Below are 21,974 nucleotides of genomic sequence, written 5' to 3'. Positions count from 1 at the left end.
TAAGAATAACTCCAAAAGAGGACTTTCCGAGGAGGAATGTAGGGAGTAAGATGAGAAAATTTAAGAAAACCTACCATAAACCCCATTCCTATATACCTTATTTAATATTCAAATAAAAAAAACCCTTCCCCCTGTGGCTCGTGGCCAGCAGGGGGTGCTGTTTATGGGACGGTAATGGGAATGGATGTCAGGACATGATGAGTGCAATATTTTTTGTGGAGTTTTTTCTACAAAAGTGCCTGTTTTTCGTATGATTCTGGGTAATTCTAGTTAGATACATCTGTGTCAGTTAGGGACACGCCCAGTGGAAACGTACGAAAAAAGGGTCAATAAAATTCTAAATATAATGTAGCTAAGGCCAGAGAAATACACTAAAGATTAAAATAAGGGAAAGAATGGTGTTCTTTTGTATATTTTGCTGTTGGGTCAAATCAGAAAAGAAACCAAAGGAATTCATCTTGGTTCTCTGTCTTTGCTATATTTTCTGTCTTTTGGAATCCATCTTGGGTTCTTGGAATCCATTTTGTGTGTACAGGTCTTTGTTCTCAGCAGCGTGGTGTTAATTAATACCACATGTGCTTACTGTAGACTGGCTAGGAAGATCACGTGTCCTAAATTAAGAGATAAAATGCATTAAGTATGAATGTGTGCAAGGGGCCCCGAACGAACGAAGGAATGATTGATATATGAGATATATATGAAAGAATAGTGTGTACTTAATTTCTAATATTTTATATATTTTAAACCTGAAGAAACACTAAGGAAAATCCTAAGGTAACATCTGGAAGTAATTAAGTTAGAATCTGAGATGCTGTATCAGTCTCCAGCATAGGAAGGGGGGCATTGGAAGCCCACGCTTAGCACTGTGTCGGTGTAACATGAAGCTGTCAGCTTTCCTTCTCCTGTAGGCTAAGGCTATATCATTTGAACCTGTCAGATTATTTTCTTTTCCTCCAAGGCTGAGAATTTCTCAGCACCATGTTAATAATTGTAGATTCTCTTGAATACGTTATAATGTTAATTCAGAAATCAAATGTACTGTTCTAAACTTTTAAACATGGAAACATGGAGGGATTTATTTTTCTTTGTCTAAACTTTTAAGACCACCTCTTTGGTGAATTGTTATTGGTTGTGAAACTTGATGTCACGGAGCTAAAAGTTATATAATAGAATGACCAGAGATATGAGACCGAGACCGTTATGAGAAGGCCAGTATTTGGCCACTATGACGATCTCCCATTAGCGCAACCGTTAGCAATTATGCTGACACTTTTGATCTCATAATGGAAAAATAGAAACAATAATTCAATAAATCTTGGTTATAATTTTTAAAACCTTGCGCTGGTGTCATTTTGCATGTGTTATTTTCAAACCTGAAGCTTTCACAAAGGCGTCGATGTCCCTTGCTCACCCCCCATCCTGAATGTGGTAGGTTTTCTTGAATTTAAAGAATGTTATTGATTAGGGGGGAGGGGGGATGAATTCTGATATAGATTTTAATAGAATATTAAGTATTGTATTTGAGTTTAACATGTTATAAATGCTTTTACACTTATTGTAAATTTTTAAAAAATGAATAAAGAATTGGAAAAAAAAGAAAATGGGGAGCTGAAAAATACAGGTATTTAAAGCAAAGCAAATTCTCCTCTCTCATGTAAAATAAATATGATAACATGAATGAGATGTTATACAAGTACCAGTGATTCTCAACCCAGTCTTTGAAACACACAGGTTTTCAGGATATTCTCAATTAATATGCATGATGTAGATATGTACACAATGGAACCATTGCATTGATCAAATCAATCTCATGCATATTCTTTATGGGTATCTTCAATATCTAACTGGCAGGGTGTGTCCTGAGGACTAGGTTGGAAACCACTAATGCATAATACTAATTATTGAAGGCAAATTGTATGTGTGTTTGGGAGTTAAGGGTAAGGGGATACCATGTGGATGGTTTTTCCAGGGTGCCTAATATTCTTGACTCAACCCAGTTTAAATTGCTTGTTTTGCCTACTCCTTCAGGAGTATCCACGCCACTGTAGATCTTAATGTCATCTTCAAAAAGGCAAAACTTTCCCTCAAGCCTGTCCACAATTCAAGAAACAGAGAAAAAATGAAGGCAGATAAAGACCACGTGGGTCTATCCAGTCTGGCTATCCATGCCATCTACCATCCCTTCTTCTCCCCTAGAGATCTTGTGTACTCATCCCAAGCTTTCTTGAATTCAGATACAGTTTCCATCTCCACTCCCTGCACTGGGAAGCCATTCCACTAATTTACCACCCGTCCTTGAAGAAGCATTCTCAGGTTACTTCTAAGTCTGTCCCCTTTCACCTTCATCCTGCGTCCCCTCATTCCAGAGTTTGCTTTCAACTGAAGGAAACTTGCCGCCTGTTCATTTATGCCATAGAGATATTTAAACACCACTATCATATCTCTCCTATTCCGCCTTTCTTCCAACATATACATTTTGAGATCTTTAAGTCTGTCCCTACACACTTTATGATGACGACCAATGACAATTTTAGTAGCCACTTTCTGGACTGACTATATTTTTTTGCAGATGTTTCCAGAATTGTGCACAGTATTCTAAAAGAGGCCTCACCAGAGTCTTATACAGAAGCATCATTACCTCCTTTTTCCTACTGGCCATTCCTCTCCCTGTGCACCCAAGCATCCTTCTGGCTTCCACCTTAAGATCATCACATACAATCACACCCAAGTCATTCACAAAGATATTGAATATTACTGATCCTAGGAGAAATTCCTGAGGCACTCCAGTAATTGCCCTTTTCTCAAAGTGAATTCCATTTATAACCATGCATATTAGTACCACTGTAGGCCAGCATCATTGTATTGCTTTGTTTCTAGTTTGAAATCTGCTCCTCCTTGATCCTGTCCTTTAGTGCTCTCTCCCTGCTTACCTCCTTCCCTCCCAGCTCCCCTGCCCTGAAGAGATTTGTACCTCGGGCAGCACTCCCTCTTATTTACCCTCTTAAGTTACAGCCCTTTCCATTTACAGAACACCTCCTGTTCTGTTACATATACACAGGAGTCCGTACATTAGGTGATCAATCTATGCTCATGAACCACTTGCAGAAGGGTGTCAATCACACCTTTCAGCTCATTCTCTTTCACCAGTGAAGAATAGCTCCCTCTTCAGTTTTTCCTTCTGAAAGCAAACTAAGAAGAGGTGTTCTGATCTGCTGTGTTCTATTTTTATTATTTTTTGGTCTTTTTACTCTGTTTTCTGGAGGCTTTGGTGCCAGAGGAACCCATATTTGGGGCTACTCTACTGGGAGAGAACACAGACTCCAAGAGGGCAGACTGCAGCTCACAGAGCATCCCCCGGGTGTACTTGATGAGCCAGCCAGTTTGTGTTACTTCGAGGCTCGGTGTCTGTTCCCTGGGAGCCTGCTCACCTGATTTATTAGAGGATTGAGTGCAGGCTGTGGGACCCTAATGTGAATCCCTTTGGGTTTCAGGGAGCTGGCTGAATTTGTGGAGATTGAGCGTTCAGTCAGTTCTGGTCCAACTGGCAGCCCGAAGATTTCCAGTTCTGGACTGTTCCACAAGGACTTGAGGCAGAAAGTTCTCTTCACTTCAGTCAGGCTGAAGTAAAGCTGACACAGGCAGGTATCAGCAGCAGCAGCAATGTGAGTACAGACCATTATTCCCTATGGGGAACATCGAGGGGAGTTTGGAAAAGTTGAATTTAAGGGTTTCTGGAACTAGGGTCCCCAACCTCGAAAACCCCTTTCCCTGAGTTTTTTTCTTAGCTTTCAGTGGAGCTCCCACAGGTCATTTTTGATGTGACTATTCTGGCGCTGGCCATCTTGAATTTTAAACAATTTTTTTGTTCTAAAGCCTCCATCTGCCTCAAAACTCCTTGATCTGTCTCAAAATGGACAGAGATGGACTACTCAGGCTGTTCTACCTCTATATCATGTCAGTTTTGCACTGGATGGTCAGCCGAAGAGCATCTGTGTATCGTGTGCCACAGTGCATGTGAGAGAGGGGCGGAAGCCTAAGGATTAGCCTCCTCTGAGTCCTCTAGGTCTGGGGAACCACAGGGGGGGGGCAAATGGTAGAGATAAAATCCCTCCCGGAGTCCTCAAATAGTGAAGGCACGAAATGCAAGTACGCAGACACTGCAGAGCCCAAGAGAAGTCAGTTTGAGGTAATTTGGGCCTCCTGTCCAATAATTTACTCCAGAATTTGTGAATCTTCTGTAAAAAGCTTTTTTGACAGGCCCGTGTTGTGCTGCCTGGGGGCATGCTGGTATCAGACCTGGGAGAGATGCCCATTCAGGAGGCCTCTCCACCACAGGATGCCAACTCCCAGCCTGTGTGACCAAGCAGAGCAGGACTGGAGATCAGGCTCCATGCCTTTATTATTCCAGGGCTCAGCTTCCTTTCTGGAGGATTCTGGTTCCCGATTAGGGACCGAAGTCGAGGCGATCATTGCTCTCGATCAGGAAGACCATCCATTGGTATGGTGACTGTTAAAGTTGGCTATTGTCCCACATGTCATTAAGGATGCATTCAGGGAGTTGAAGTTGGAGTCTCAGCAGCCATCCACCTCATAGTGCACAATTATGAGTGGCATAAATGCTCAGGCCACCATTTTTACCTCGTATCCTGGCATCACCTTGCTGTTCACTGAACAATAGGAAACTCTGGTTGGTTCATCCCTGGCTGAAAGAATGGCTTCTATTTGTGTTTCCCCTGTGGCCTATGGTGGACTGGGTCATCCACAGAATCATGTCTCACTAGGGACTTATAATCATGGTAGCCCATGACTGGCCTCGCCAGTCTTGGTATGCAGATCTTGTGCATCTCCAATGAGACAGATGCCTCAAGCTACTGGTGAATATGGGTCTTCTCAGTCAGGATCCAATTCCCATGGAGAACCCAGATCGCTTTGGTCTTACGGCACAGCTATTGAGCACATGGCCTTGACCCACAAGGGCTATTCTGAGGTAGTCACTGCTACTTTCCTTTGAGCAAAGAAGCAAGCAACATTTGCAACCTATGCTAAGGCCTGGAAGGCTTTCCAGCTCTTGTGCACCAAATATCAGGTTGAATCTTTCACAGCACCAATTCCAGTGATCCTGGCATTCCTTCAAGCTGGATTAGAAAAGAGCCTAGCAGTAGCATTTTTCAAGGTCTAAGTGGCAGGCCTTTCATGCTTTTAGGCTCGAGGGAGAATGGCATCTCACCCTGATGTGACCCGGTTCTTGAAGGGAGTGCTCAGGTTGCAACTTCCCATATGCCAGCCTGTTCTATCCTGGAATCTTAATATCATTCTGAAGGGCCCGTTCAAGCCTCCATGCAAGCCTCTCCACTGGACCTTACAGTGAAGATGGTATTCCAGGTGGTAAAGTCTTCTTGCAATTTTTCAGTCTGCACCAAATCCTCCTTCTAGCTTTCACCATTGCCTTTTCTACTTGCTTGGCCACCTTAAGATCATCACATACGATTACATCCAAGTTCTCTTTCGTACATGAAAGTTCTTCACCCCTTAAACTGTACCATTACCTTGGGTTTTTGCAGCCCAAATGCTGCATTTTTTTATTATTAAATCTTAGCTGTCAAATTCCAGACCATTTTTCCAAGGTCATTCTTCAAGTTATTAACTACACCTTGAGGGGTGTCTGCCCAATTGAAGATTTGGTATCATCCACAAAGTTGCAAACCTTATCAGATGTTTTTCCTGCATGTGTGTGTGTGTGTGTGTGTGTGTAGGACTCTGTTCTGCTGGGCTGTGGTTTTGTGCTTAAATGCTCCCGTGCTACTGGAAAAACACTGTTTTTGAGGTGGCTCACAAGCAGCGTTATTCTTTTAAAAACAGGATTAAGCTATTTGTGGGACGGCAGGTTGCTGAATCTTATGGAAAATCAAAAAACATAGAAACAGATAAAAGCCAAATGACCCATCCAGTCTGCCCATTCACAGCATCCACTATCTTCTCCCTAGGAGATCCCACATGCCTATCTTACGCTTTCTTGAACTCAGACACAGTCCGTGCATCTATCACCCTTTCAGTAAAAAAAAAGTTTTTCCTTAGATTACTCCTGAACCTATCACCTCTTAATTTCATCCCATGCCCCCACACTCTGGAGTTTTCCTTTAATTGAAAGAGACTAGCCTCATGCGCATTTATGCCAAGTAAATACTTAAACATCTCTATTATATCTCCCCTCTCTTGCCTTTCCTCCAAAGTATACATATTGAGATCTTTGAGTCTATCCCCGTACACAGTAGCCACTGATCATTTTAGCAGCCTTCCTCTGGACTGACTTCATCCTGTTTACATCTTTTTGAAGGTGCAGTCTCCAGAATTATACACAATATTCTAAATGAGGTCTCATCAGAGTCTTATACATGGGCATCAATACCTTCTTTTTCCTACTAGCCATTCCTCTCCCTATGTACCCAAGCATCCTTCTAGCTTTCGTTGTCACCTTTTCAACCTGTTTGGCCGCCTTATCATCATATATTATCACATCCAAGACCCACTCCTCTTCCATGCACAAAAGTTCTTCACCCACCTAAACTATACCGTTCCCTTGGATTTTTGCAGCCCAGATGTGCCACCTTGCATTTCATCATAGCTGCCAAATTTCAGACCATTCCTCAAGCTTCACTAAGGGCTCCTTTAACGCGCAGAATAGCTGAATTGCCACGCGCGCTAGACCTTAACGCCAGCATTGAGCTGGTGTTAGTTCTAGAAGCGTAATGCGGGTTTAACATGCGCTAAAAACGCTAGCGCACCTTAGTAAAATGAGCCCTAGGTCTTTCCTCATGTTATCCACACCATCTGGGGTGTCTACTCTATTGCACATTTTGGTATTATTCACAAAGAGGAATATCTTAGCAAAAACCCCTTCAACAATATCACTTACAAGGTGTGGTAAAAGATCACCTTTTACTGCACCTTGATAACTTACCCACTTAACTGTAATAATTTTTTTAGAAATTAAGAAAATTAGACAATTATTTTAGCTAATTTTCTACCAACATAGTTAGTAAGTGTGGTTTGGATAGTGTCATACTGAGAAGAATAGAAATGGGATAAAAAGCAGAACAAAAAAAACATTTTAAAAGTATAGATGTAGAGTTTGCACATGTTCTAAATCCATGTATTTCATAAAAAGGTACTAAAGACCATTAGATACATTTAGGTAGAAAGAACTGCTTATCTCATTGATGCAGCTACAGCTCATTTTAAATGAAATATTTTCAACTGATATTAAGCACATGATAGATCATGGATCAGAAGTATGACAAGAAAACAGAGGGAACAAAGCTAAAATTCAGAGTAATGGTAGAATGCTCAACAGGGGAAGGCATGGTCAAACAAGTTGAAATGATGGGACTTTCTAGCACAAGGATCAGACTGACAGCTATACTTCTTAGCTAAATACTTATACGTAAAGGGTAAGCAATGTTCAGCATGTAGTCAAGCTTTTGGGGCTGATAGCTTTAGCTAGGAGAGTGCTGAAGTGAGCAACTGAGTGGGCCAACATGACAACACTGATTATACAGTATTACTATGCTATAATGACTGATTGCAAAACTTTATATAAGTTAAATACTTGGTAGATTTGCAATGTAATATAGATATTGCCTTATTATTCTATCATAAATGGAAATCAGACTTGCTTTATAGATGTAAAATATTTTTATTTGTAAATGCTGATCTTCTAAATCTTTTCCACAAATTCCAAAACCCATAACACTCTGTATACTTCAAAAAATTCATTTTTTTTCCAACATTAGATACTATTTTACAGGACAGAAAAAAAACTGTAGGACAAATACTGGTAGGATGTTGGAATATTTTACAAGAGAAGAAAAATATTCAAGAAACAATTTCATACGTCTATCAAGAAAAAATATATGCAATTGATTTTTTTCTGTAAGATAAAAAATACATCATGCCATATACAAGTTCAAGACTGTATGACTGAATATACCAACAGTTTACAGTCCACTTTAATTGTGCACACAAAATGAGAGAAAAAAAAGCTTCATTTGAAACTTAGCATGTGAAGTGTCAGTACCGGAATTTTAAGTATAAAATAAAAAGCAAACCTGGTTCAAAAGCCTGATTAAGTTTCTACAAGAAAACACAAAACAGTGTTTAATTTTTTTTTTAAAGAAATGTAAACAAAAACAATCCATACAAACATTTTAAATTACATTTTCCAAAACCCTATTGCCAGAGTCCTGCAAGCATAATTACATCTAATTTTTTTTCTTTTTTTTCCTTTAAGATTTTTTTTTTTTTTTTTAACATTTTTTAAATAATTTGACACGAAGGCTATCTTATTAGACTTAACCTCCCGCTACATGAGTCTATTAAGTTTACATGATTTAGGCTGAACGGTGACCTAGTCCTGACTTTTTGATTTTGCTGAAGAAAAAACTTCAGCTTCCATTTGGGTGGTTTTAGCAGTTATTCACAGTTATTACAAGTTATAAGCACAAAAAGACCTGACTGGAGAAATAGGGATGCAACAATAGGATATGGAAAAAAATAGTCTCCTTTAAGAAAGATCTTTACAAGCTGCAATCAATAAATACATGCCCTTTGCTAGAATTGAAATTTATCTCAAAGAAATATGCTAGTAGAACAGTTAGCCTGTTTGAACAAAAATGCTCTTTTAAAAACTATATTTTGGTTATTCCATAACAGTTGTAATGGCATGTTTAGTAATTATACAAAATCATATTGTAACATCCCTACTGTAATTTTATAATTAGCTCCCAAATTGCTGCAGAGCTCAAAAGCATTTGGTCAATAACTATTTTATTTTCTTTCCAAAATATTTACACTTTTATACAAAGTAACAGAGTTTGTTAATTCTGCAGGTAACAGCAGCAGCTGGGCTTTCTTCTAACATTTTAAAAATAGCTTCATTCACTTATCCAATAATAAATACAAAAAGTCTCTCTTATTTTACAGAAATGAAAAACAAAAACCCTACAATAAACTGACTCATGGAATCAAGTATTTTAAGTATATTTTAGTGCAAGTTATTTTCCCTTAGCTCTATCCCTAAGGAAGTCAATTTCAGTACATTCCTTGTTCAGTGGTGTCTACTTTGCTTAGTTTTTCATTAGAGGGCCTGCCCCCTTTTTGTGATTTTTTTAAATTTTTTAAATTTTAATTTTTTAATGTTTCATATAAGGCAGTGGCCAGCACTTTGGGCTTCTTCCTTTCGCTGGTGATTTCGGTCTTACATTCATGGATCTCCACTGCCGGCAGTTTTTTGCCTTGTCAAACCGTTTTCCACAGTGAGCTCAAGAGCAGAAGTGCTAGAGAGGACTGTCCCTCAGTTCAATGTTTTGCCTCTGGAAAGTTACACAGCAGTCCAATTACTGCCTGGTTTTTTTCCTGAGTTTGTTTTACAACATTCAGGACTTCCAAAAGCAAATTTTTAAATGAAAAAATAAATTCCAAAACAAAACAGTTTCTTCTTAAGAGAGCCCATTGTGGGTATGTGCATGCGTGTTGAATCATGACTTCTTCCCAAGGACAAGCAAGCCTTTAGATAGCAAGGGATGCATTCAGTTCATCCATTTTCGGCAGTTTACAGCTCCACAGTGGCATGGAATCTTGTGCTGGTCATCTTCAAAATCAAACTTATAGTCATAACAAAGCTGAAATAAACAACAGGGATCATGTTTTAAAAAGATATCTCAAGTAATGTTTTTCTGATTAGCTCTCAAGGCCAGTTTTGTCTGCCATTTTCCCTACAAGAGTATATGCACTATTATCTCTGGCTTTAGCCCTGAAGCTTTTCTGTAGTTGTCCTGTGCTTTCGTACATTGTTCCCCTCATTTTGTCTCATCACTTCTACTCTGTTGGGAGTCTCTATTCCATGGAAACGCTACTCTTTCTTTGAAAACATGTTTTTGACTTTATCCTTTTGCTTGACTTCTTTTATGATCCTATCTAAATTTTAGAAAACTAGTAAAAACAAACTTGATTAACCGATTTGTAACCTAAGAACTCTTAAAGCCTTACCACTTTATTCTGCTTACATGTACTCGACGACTTTACATTGTGACTATTTCTCTGACTGTCCAGCTCTTCTTATTGTGAACCGCCTCGAACTTTGGCGGTATATAAGACTAAAATTATTATTATTTTTTAAGGACTTCCTTATCATTAAAAACAAACAAACCCCTAGCCTAATTGTATAAATCTGAAGCTCTCTCTCCCCTTTCCCTCCTCTCTTCTAGTGCATATATACATAGTTATGTTAAGGCTCATCTCACAGTACCAGTTTGGTAGCTCATCTACTGCTCCTACTATTATTTCTATAGCGCTACCAGATACACAGAGCGCTATACATTAAACACGCAAGAGACTTACTGCTCGAAAAAGCTTACAATTTAATTATGACAGACACACAAGGTGATAGATGCATGGACTGCATCTGAGTTCAAGAAAGCATGGGCTAGGCACATGGGATCTCTTAGGGAGAGGAGAAGATAGTGGATGCTGCAAATGGGTAGACTGGATGGGTCATTTGGCTTTTATCTGTTTCTATGTTTTTTGATTTTCCACAAAATTCAGGACAAATCAACATATGCTGCTCATGAAGGGAAATACAAAGGGATGAATAGGTAGAGAGGGCAGGGGGGGCTACAGAAGGAATGACCCTAACTCTACATTAGGAAGTAGGAAGGGTTAGGACCTAAACACAGCTTTGAAAAAATGGGTTTTGAGCCTGGATTTGAATACCACCAGAGATGGAGCCTGGTGTACTGATTCAGGCAGGTTGTTCCAGGCACGTGGCACAGCAAGGCAGAAGGAGTAGAGTTGGGAGTTGGCAGTAGAGGAGAAGGGTACAAACAAAAGACTTACTCAAAGATCGGAATTCTCAGGAGGGCATAGGGAGAGATACTGAGGTGCAAATACACTTGTAGGTCAGTAAGAGGAGTTTGAACTGTATGCGGAAGCAGACAGGGAGCCAATGAAGTGACCTGAGAGGGGTAACATGAGCATGAGGTGTGCAGCAGAATTCTGAACAGACTGAAGGGGAGAGAGATGGGTTAGCGGGAGACCTGTGAGAAGCATAATGTAGTAATCCAGGTGAGAGGTGATGAGGGTGTGGATAATGGTCTTGGCAGTGTGCTCAGAAAGGAAACTACAGATTTTAGTGATGTTGTATAGAAAGAAGCGACAAGTTTTGGTGGTTGGTTTGTTGGATATGTGAAGAGAAGGACAGAGATGAGTCAAAGGCGACCCTGAGGCTGTGAGCCAACGAGACAGGAAGGATGAGAGCGTTATCTACCAAAGTAGGGAGAGGAGAGGCAGGTTTAGGATGAAAGATATGCAATTAGTTCTTAGCCAAGTTTAACTTTAAATGGTAGTGAGACATCCATGTAGCAATATCAGACAGGCAGGCCAAGACTCGGGCTTGGATTGTGATAGAAATTTCAGACGTAGAGAGGTAGATTTGCATGTTGTCAGCATAGAGATGGTACCAGAATCCATGAGTGGAGATTACAGTGCCAAAGGAAGAAGTGCAGATGGAGAAAAGAAGAGATCCCATGCCAGCACCCTGAGGTATGCCAGTCGATAGAGGAATGGCAGCAGAGGAGGATCCTCCAGGGCATACACTAAAAGTGTAACAGGAAAGGTAGGAAGAAAATCATGAGATAACAGAACCCTGAAATCCAAGTGAGGACAGTGTATCAATGAGTAGGCGGTGAGCTAGTGTGTCAAAATGCCGCAGATAGATCAAGGAGGATGAGGATGGAGTAGTGCCTTTGGATTTGCCAGGAGCAGGTCATTGGAGACTATAGCAAGGGCAGTTTCCAACAAATGGAGAGGGTGAAAGCCCAGTTAAAGGGGGTCAAGAATAGCTTGAGATGAAAGAAAGTTAAAACAATGGTGGTGAATAGCATGTTCAAGTAGCTTGATCAGAAGGGAGGAGGGAGAGGGTGTGATAATTGGAAGGGCAGGTAGGGTCCAGCAAGGGTTTTTTTGAGCGGTTAACTATGGTGTGTTTAAAGGCATTGGGTATAGCTGTAGTAGAGAGGGTTAGGTTGAGCATATGGCAGATAGTGGGAGTGATAGTAGGAGAGATGGTGATCAGAAGATGAGAGGGGATGGGGAGGGAGGAGGAGAAAAATGTACAGTTTCCTCCTCTGTGATTTCAGAGAAAGAAGAAAAGGTGGCATTGGTTGGCGGGGTGGATGGGAAGAGGGAGAGGTGGAAGCGATTCAGTTGAGAACTCACGGTTAATCTTGTTAACCTTGTGGGGAATTATTCAGTCATGGTCTGGGAAAAAAGTGAAGGAGGAGTTGGAGGTGAGAGCACTTTGAGTAGAGTTAAAGCTGGACTATAACTATTATATATATATATTATTTTTGAGATATACCTTCCAAACTGGATATATTATTATAGATGAAGTATTACCAATTATTTAAACAGACACAGTATTACAGCTCCTTCTTCAGACTATAGTTTTCTCTAAGCAACACATTTGATTAGCTTTTCCTAGTGCATTAACATACTGTTTTTCAACCTGAGCCATCAACCATTATCAATTCCAGCTCCCTTGTCTACCATACGGTTAGTACTTCATCTGTAACACCTCAGAGTTCCTGTAACCCAGGGGTGTACAACTCTGGTCCTTGAGGGCCAAATCCAGTCAGGTTTTCAGGATTTCCCCAGTGAATTTGCATGAGATCTATTTGCCTGGACTACTTCCATTGTATGGTTATTGATCTCATGCATATTCATTTGGGAAATCCTAAAAACCTGGCCTGGTGAGGGCCAAAGTTGGGCACCCCTGCTGTAACCCAAATACATAATCCTGCAAATTTTTGACTTTTAATCTATTTGCCTTATTCCTGTACACTCCAAGTTCTTCTATAGTTTTCCTCACTTTCCCATACTCTCCATAACAACTCTGGTATGCATCGTAGTACACTAACATAGTGACTTACCTGTCCTGCTATATTTAGCATAAATCAATTCCAAGACTGATCCTTGTGGCACCCTGCTGGTTCCTTTACTATCCTTGAAATTAACTTCCTTTGCTATCTCACCCTCTATGTATCTCTCTTTATAAATTTAAGATCTGCCCACAGACTGCCAAGCACATTTATGAGTCTCCTGTGTGGTAAAAATCAAGGTATTTCACAATCATTCCTTTCAGTAATTATTTCACTAACTTCTCTAACATAGAAATCAGGCTAACTAGTCTTGATAGGCAGCTCTCTTCCTGTTTCCACTTTTAAGGACAGCATTTGTCATCTCGAGTCCTGTGGAACAATGATGGTCTCCAGACAGTCATAGAATAGTATTCTCAGTTGTGCTACCAGCTCCTCTTTAACTCCCCTATCCTGACCACTTTCTTTTCCATTAATTTCCTCTGGATTATCTTTTCTGCAAATGAATGCATAACATGCCTTTATCAATTTGCACACCTGATACTTTTCTGCAATCCCTAGTCAAATCAAGTTTCCAGTGAATATTCTACAACTGGATAGCAATTACTCTAGAAATCATTCAACAAAGGAATTTAAAATAAAATGTTCAAATATGAATCTTACCTCTTCTCCTTTCTGTATTCTCCGATTTGAGCTGATGATAATCTTATGTCCTTTTTCAAATGTCACTACCTCGGCCACACAATTAGGTGCACATGAATGATTAATATACCTGTAGAAAGGAAAGTTCATTAGGAAATGTAATCTCCAACAATCAAAATCATGCAACAAAGATCAGCATAAGAAAAAATATTAGTTAAATAATCATAAATACATATGCACTGCCATACTGGGACAGATAGAAGGTCCATCAAGCCCAGTATCTTGTTACTAGCAGTGGACAATTCAAGTCACAAGTAGCTGACAAGATCTCAAAAGAGTAAAATAGATTTCCTGTTGCTTATCCCAAAGATAAGCAATAGATTTTTCCCAAGCTCTCCTTAACAAAGGTTAATGAACTTTTCTTCCAGGACAGTATTCATACCTCTCCGGTAGCAACAAATTCCAGAGCTTAAATGTACTTTGGATGCAAAAATATTTTCTCTGATTTTTTTTTAAATTGATAACAGTTCAATGAGCCAACAGTAAAGATGCAATAACAATACAACCGCTTTGAACTAGTCTGGTACTGCGGTATACAAAAATAAAGTTATTATTATTATTATTATCCTTATTTATGTGTTACATCATCCTCTCCTCCTTTATACTGTACATCTGTAGCAACCCCAGCACCTGCTTTTATGACCCTCTTAGTCTATTGCAAAAAAAGGTGTATGAATACTCATAAGAACAGCCTTACTGGTTCAGACCAATAGTCCATCAAGCCCGTTCTCATGGTGGCCAATCCAGGTCATTAGTACCTGGCGAAAACCCAAAGAGTAGCAACATTCCATGCTACCAATCCAGGGCAAGCAGTGGCTTCTCCCATGTCTTTCTCAATAACAGACTATGGACTTTTCCTCCAGGAAATTGTCCAAACCCTTCTTAAAACCAGCTATGCTATCCGCTCTTACCACAACTTCTGGCAATACGTTCCAGAGCTTAACTATTCTCTGAGTGAAAAAATATTTCCTCCTATTGCATCTCTGTCAATGTGTAGAGTAGATTAAGACACAGTTTCATAAACTACACCAGTCCTCCAGGCTACAACTATTGTTTCAATCATCGTGCAGGTAAGAAGGGTGGAGGTCCAGCAGTTATTTTCAAATCTTCCCTTTCTGTGGTTGTTGTTTCTTCATCAGCCAAATGTTCCATCGAATCTATACAACTTAAAATTAACACTAATCCAATCATACACTTATTGCTACTGTATATCCCTCCTCCAATTAGTCAGACCACTGTCACTCAGGCCTTATCCCTCATATCAGAATTTTCCACAGTCTCACAATTCCCACTTCTACTAGGAGATTTCAATATCCATTTTGATGATATAAGCAACCTTTTAACCTCAGATTTTCTAACCCACGTATATGATCTTAACTTTGCTGCCTTAAACTCTGGTCCAATTCATGTAAAGGGTCATACGCTGGATATGATTTTTGTGCCCTCTGATCAAAATTCGTATTTTTCTAAGCCTATATTATACACCAGGTCCTCTGGTCAGACCACAGTTTTATTTTTTCATCTTACATTTTACAGCTATTTCCCCGAATACCTAAAACTGTTTCTTCAAGAGATTTTCACAATCTCAATGAATCCTTAACTCCTGCAATATTTGTAACTGCAGCTTCAAAATTAGCAATTAAGAATTTGGAATAATGCTTGTAGCTCCCTTTTAGACACTTTTGCACCATACTATCCCTCCTAAAAAACAACTTAACCCTTGGTTCAATTCATTCTTATTTCTCCTAAAATGACAATTGCATTCTATGGAACGCAAATGGTGTTCCAAGCCTACCCAAATCAATCTTGATAAATACAAGGAACATTCGCAACATTACCGTCAAACTCTTAATGCAGTAAAGAAAAAAATATTACATAAGAAAATTACCAAAGCAAAGAATTCATCGTCTCTTTTCTCTATTCTTAAAAAAAATTAACTTACTTTAAACACAAAGCAGTTATTTCCACAGAGGAATCTCCTTCAGCTCAAAGTCTAGCCAACTTTTTTCAGATGAAATCAACTGAAGGAAAAAAATTAAATGCAAACCTTCTAACTCCTCAGCTGTCTGCATAATCAACTCCATTGATATTGAAGCAGAAAAAAAACAACTCTTTAACTGCCACCTGTTCTAATTTCTCTCTACCATCTTTAAAAGACATTGAACGCATCATTCATTCCATTAATATCAAGGGTTCCAGTGCAGAACCTCTTCCTCCATTCATCCTAAACATCATTTCTCCATTTTTGGCCCTTACATTCTTCAAATTATTCATAAAAGCCTTACTACAACCAGTTTTTACCAGTGGATTGGAAACATTCCATTCTCTATCCCATCATCAAAGATCCAAAAAATAATTCAAAGGATTGTGCAAATTACCGTCCAATTGTTAATCTTCCGCTTTTAGCTAAATTAACTGAAAAAATTGTTTTTCACCAGCTCTCTGACTTTATTGATAAAACTCAAATTCTGCATCCCAATCAAACGGGCTTCCGTAAAAATTATTCAACAGAACATTCTATTTTAGGACTCACTACAACCATTCATTACTATCTCGACCAACATAAGTCAGTGCTTCTTATCTCCTTGGGCCTTGCCGCAGCATTTGATACTATAGATCACCAGCTCCTACTTCAAAGAGTTGCCTTCAATGGAATCTCAAACCAGGTTCTTGAAAGGTTTAAATCTTACTTTTCTGACAGGGTTTCCACTGTTCATTTCAATAACTCAGGGTTCCTTTTACTAAGCTGTGATAGCGGTTTTAGCGCGAACTGAATTGCCCCGTGCGCTAGACCCTAATGCCAGCATTGAGCTGGCGTTAGTTCTAGCCCAGTGGTCTCAACTCAAACCCTTTGCAGGGCCACATTTTGGATTTGTAGATACTTGGAGGACCTCAGAAAAAAAATAGTTAATTAAAGAAATGACAATTTTGCATATGGTAAAACACTTTATAGTTTATAAATCTTTCCTTTTGGCTAAGTCTTAATAATAATATTGTGATTTATAGCTAAAGAGACGTATGATCAAGAAAATGTTTTATTTTACTTTTGTGATTATGATAAGCATACCAAGGGCCTCAAAATAGTACCTGGCGGGCCGCATGTGGCCCCCGGGCCGCGAGTTTGAGACCACTGTTCTAGCCGCATAGCGTGGGTTTAGCGCACACTAAAATTCTGCGTGCGCTAAAAACGCTATCGCAGCTTAGTAAAAGGAGCCCTCAGTCTGCAAGTCTTTTAATACTAACTCCGGTATTCCACAAGGTTCCATATTGTCCCTTCATGTGCATCAGGCCCCGCCCCCAGGAGGGACCTAAGGCTCCCGGGCCTATTCTGATTGGCCCAGGCACCTTAGGCCCCACCAGTAGTCGGAGCTTTGGGACGGATGGGCCAATCCGGCCTCATTCCGTCGTTGGCTGCCTGTCGGACAGGCGGGTTTGGCTCCCGTCTGTCCGGCCAACTACACAAAGGTACGGGGAAGGGGGGTGGGGGTGTTGTGTGGGTCGGCCAGGGGGGTCGCGGGTCGGCTGGGGGGGGGGGGGCGGTCAGAGGTTCTTGGGGGGGGCAGTCATTGGGGGGAGGGGGGTTTGCGTCGAGGGCAGGAGGGCCTGGGATCCCTCCTGCCCGTAATGTAGTGCGGGGAGGGGGTAGGGGGGTCGCCGTGGCCAGGAGGGTTTGGGCTCCCTCCTGGCCCGATATTGTCGGCGAGTTGGGGAGTCAGCGGGGCAAGAGGGCTTGGGCTCCCTTTTGCCCCGATCGTGTCGGGGGGGCAAGAGGGCTTGAGCTCCCTCTTGCCCCGATCGTGTCGGGGAGTCGGCGGGGCAAGAGGGCTTGACGTTAGAGAAAGGGCGAACCGCTGGAAGAGGAAGCAGCGCAGGCGCAGGGCTCACAGAAGGGCCGGGACCGCCAAGAGGAAGCAGCAGGACACCGGTAGGAGCTTCTACATGATGGGGGGGGGGGGTCGGGAGGCTGTGGGGGTGCGAGCGGTCCTTCAGGGTGGGGGTGCGGGTGCGTGCGAGCGGTCCTTCGGGGTGGGGGTGCGAGCGGTCCTGCGGGGGGGGGGGGGGGAATCGGACGTCGGGAGGGGGAACTATGTAAAAAAAATTTTGTACAACGCGCTCACGCGTATAACGCGCAAGGGTATGCGCGGTTTGTAAAAACCACGTATAACGCGCGTGTTATATGCGAGAAAATACGGTATATATTTTTGAGATGTGGCGACCAGAATTGCATATAATATTCAAGGTACAGTCTCACCCTGTATCAATAAAAAGGTATTATAATAATCTCTGCTTTATTTTTCATTCCCTTCCATTATTTCCTATTTTTTGAAATTACTATTTGTTTTGATTAATAAGTCAAATTTTATTTTCCCTAACATTGTTCATATTAAATAGCCAAACTTGTATTACAATCATGGCCAAATGCCTTCTTTGAAAAACTGATGATGAAACACCCTGGCAGACCCAAATCCATCGGCCCAGGAAATTTTGAAAGCTGAAGTATTCTTCTGGAGCCCATCCTACCAGGACTGAAAACAGTTTTTGCTTTCAGACTATTCCACAAGAATCTAAAATGTCTCCTGATAACATTGGGCAGTACTGAGGGCCAGATTCTCTAAGCTCCGGCACCATCGTAAAAAAACAAAAAACAAAACTGTAGTGGGAGCGATTTTTGTTTTACTGGCTATTCTCAGCACAATAGCATGCAAATTATATACATGTTATGTGTGTGGAAAATCGCCGGTAAAGTGAAGGGGGGGGGGAGGAGGAGCTGTGCTCAGAAGAAAAATTGCTAGCACAGCTCCTCCTTCTGCCTATCAGTACCAATTACATCAGTTGGCCATTTGGGAAGCTAGAGATGCTGGATTTACTAGAAAGGGAAAGATGTTGTTTCTACAAACCTGGGATTCATATTTGCAAGATTTACATCCTAAGGGCATAGTGCGGTTTTAAGTTGGGTCTCTTAATTGGGCTTTTATTTAATTGAATGAAAATAATACTGGTATGTTTTGATAAGGTAGGGTAGAGAGTATCATTGGGTGGGGTGGGGAAGGTGTGGAGAGGGGTGGTAGAGGTTATTGAAAGGTTCAAACACATAGTCACATATAGATAAAGTAGGGATTTATTGAAAATGGAATATGTTTATTTTATGTATATATTATTTTATTATATTTGATGCATTATTCTTGTAATCAGTGCCTTGATGTTATATTTGATGATGTTTGCATCAATAAAACCGTTTGAACAAAAAAAAAAAAAAAAGAAAAGCAGCCCCTGCTCTCCCTGCCTGAATCAGCAAGCAGGGGCTGCTTTTTTTAATGAGTGCAGTTGTTGTGTGTGTATAGCACACACAGAGCTATGCCTATATAAAAAAAAGTCCCCCCCAATATCAAACTTTCCCTCTTCTAACAGCCCCCCACCATACAAGCCTTGTTGTTTATTAGGCCATACCCCCCTCCAACCCCACCTCGTATCTTTTTTCGAAGACCGTCAAGAGGGATGCTCATTCCCTCCGCCAGCAGGCCCGCCTCTTCAAAATGGTAAATTCACTTGGAGGAGAGGAAGATGAATAGTGGAGTGTCTGTACTGGGGCTGATCCAATATCTTTGTGAGTACTCTAACTGGACCTCAGCATTACCTTTGACCTCGTGGACCATGATTTACTACTACTATGCTTAGACTCCTTCAGAATATCAGGAAATGTGCTCAGCTGGTTCCAAGGCTTTTTGAAATCTCGCAGCTACCAAGTTCAACTTGACGACACACTATCTGACAAATAGGCAAGCAGTTGTGGCGTCCCACAAGGATCTCCATTATCACCTTTCCGCTTCAACGTATACCTTATCTCACTAGGGGGCTGCCTAAGTAGTCTAAACATTGCCTACTACAGCTATACGGATGACATCATCGTCATCCTCCCTGTTACATACTTGACACACATAGAAACACAAAGAATAGACACAGTCCTTTCGACCATAGAAGACTGTATGGCCCACTTCCAATTAAAACTAAATAATAACAAAACAAAATTCTTCATAGCCACATCCACCAACTTCTCAGTGAACTCCATAACCCCGAAGGGATCCAAATTTCCAATCGTCCCTATAATCAACATCCTGGGCATTCACATAGACAAACAACTTTCCATGTCAATCCAAGTGGATTATGTCGTGCGCAAAAACTTCAACACACTATGGAAACTCAGATCCATAAGAAAATACTTTGAACTGGCATCATTCCAGCTCCTAGTCCAAGCACTAGGCCTAAGCATTCTTGACTATTGCAACATTAAATACTTAGCAGGCTTATGTGCAAACATTTCCGAAGACTGAGCGAGCATCATCCAAAAACACTGCAATCAGACTAATCATCAATCTCAAAAAATATGATTATGTAAGCTTGTTCTATCAGAAACTGAACTGGCTGACAATAAGAGGGATGAGTGCTCTTCAAATTTGTCTGCCTCTTATATAAAGCACTACATGGCTTACTGCCCAATTACCTTACCAATCAATTCATCTTCACTGGGCCAGGCCGACCTACTTGTTAACGATCATTATCACCTTCCCCTCAATCAAAGAATGTTCTCAAAAAAGATTCAACAGTCCACCTTCAGTGACACATAATTGAACCAACCACATACATACATTTCAGAAAGCTCCTAAAAACACACCTATTCTCCAAATTCTGCAGTCCTTCTTAAAGAGGCTTTAAAGATGCAACTTCACCTACTGACTGTAGACCTACTATACCTCCTTCCCCACTCCAGTTGTTAACCTTTGTAATTATGCTAACCACTGTTCTTACTTATGTTATAGTCCATGACAACAATCAACTTTTCCTCTTCTGTAAACCTCTTTTGTTGCTGCTTGCTGACTTTGGTCAGTTTTAACTCTTTTGTAAATCACATAGAACCAAAAGGCTTATACAATATATAAATAAAAACTTATGTTATGCTATGATAGTGCAGAAAAGTTTGAAGGAAAATTTGCTTTTTGCTGATAACATGAAGATTGCAGCAAAGGAGTAGACAACACGAGAAGTGATCTACAAAAATTAGAAGAATGGTCTAATGTTTGGCTGTTAACATTTATTGCATAATCCAAAGAAGCAATATGTGATAGGACCTTGGAATGACAGTGTCTGAGGATCTCAAGATAGCAAAACAATGTGACAGAAGGAAGCTAGGCTGCAGGGAAGAGTTGTAACCTGAGGGAGAGAGATGTTGTTAATGCTCCTGTACAAGTCGTTGGCCCTATTTGGAGTAATGTGTTTAGTTTTGAACGCAGTGAACTACATTTTTAACTGTGGACCTGTCCAACTGGGGATATTCTGTGGCATTTACACAGATAGTCACAAATTTTCTGATAGTGCCACTGAATCCCCTTTGACTGCTACAGCATTATCTGGGTAGTAATGGGTAGTCCAGGAAAGGAATGCAGTTAACCAGATTCCAGCAATATTCAGCCTGCCACCAGGCAGGAAAACCTCCTCTAATTCCTCCAGTGGAATACTGCTCAATTGGAGCACTTTTCTGAAACCTAGATGTCTAATAGCATGTTTTTTTTTTGGCTCATCCATAACATGTACTCTTGCCAAATGTACAACCCAGTTTGTAAAATTGGGATTTATGTTTATACAATATAAATATCTACATGCTGTTTTACAAATGTTTAAAACATGGATAGCACCTCTAAAATAAGCACCATATTATAATTTAGCATATTTTTTAAAAAATGTTACATGCTATGAGTAAAAACAGTTTGGCCTAGATTTGCTTTAGAATGTTACTAAATTAACATGTGTTAGTAGTAAATAGGTCTTACTGCATAAAATGAAACCTACAGTAACACGTATTAATGACTGTTAGCGCATGAGACTATCATCTCTACTGAACATTTGCATTCTGCATATTTGATTTAAGTCTAGGATTATAGATCAACATTCCAAGGTATTCACATCTGTACAAATGCAAAGCCTTTATGCTACAAAATGTTGTATGCTACACCTACGTGAAAATGAATGTTATTATGATCTGAAATTTTAATTGCAAAAAGCACACAGTTTCTGTGGTGATAGAGGCATCACATAGCTATATGAATGTTTTAAGCATCATCATCATAAAGGTAAGTTGGACTTGGGATATTCAGTTGCTTCCATATGTGCAAAATCAGTGAATGTGACTTAGTGCTGTGGAAGAACTGCTCAGAAATCTAGTTTATTCATTCATGTAATAGGTTCTTCACTGAAATGCTTCCATGCACTGCATGGTCACATCTCAATAGCAAACACTCAGCTGTGCTGTATTGCAGTGGAAAATATTTTGAGATAATAATAATAATAATA

General features: G+C 40.3%; 1 protein-coding gene across 11 annotated transcripts in view; it reads right to left on the bottom strand.

Moving 5' to 3' along the window:
- Positions 1-8,240: 8,240 nt before the first annotated feature.
- Positions 8,241-21,974, bottom strand: part of KMT2C (lysine methyltransferase 2C) — an 803,286-nt gene continuing 789,552 nt past the window's right edge. For all 11 annotated transcript variants that reach the window (XM_033931655.1, XM_033931654.1, XM_033931660.1 and 8 more), the window contains 2 exons: positions 13,593-13,701; positions 8,241-9,677 (listed from right to left, as the gene is read on the bottom strand). In XM_033931655.1, coding sequence (XP_033787546.1) covers positions 9,585-9,677; positions 13,593-13,701 — 202 coding nt within the window. In that variant the 3' untranslated portion in view covers positions 8,241-9,584. The remainder of the gene's footprint in view (positions 9,678-13,592; positions 13,702-21,974) is intronic.

This window comes from Geotrypetes seraphini, chromosome 2 (genome assembly GCF_902459505.1).
Source record: "Geotrypetes seraphini chromosome 2, aGeoSer1.1, whole genome shotgun sequence".
NCBI lineage: Eukaryota > Metazoa > Chordata > Amphibia > Gymnophiona > Dermophiidae > Geotrypetes > Geotrypetes seraphini.
This window is presented reverse-complemented; position numbering and strand designations above follow the sequence as displayed.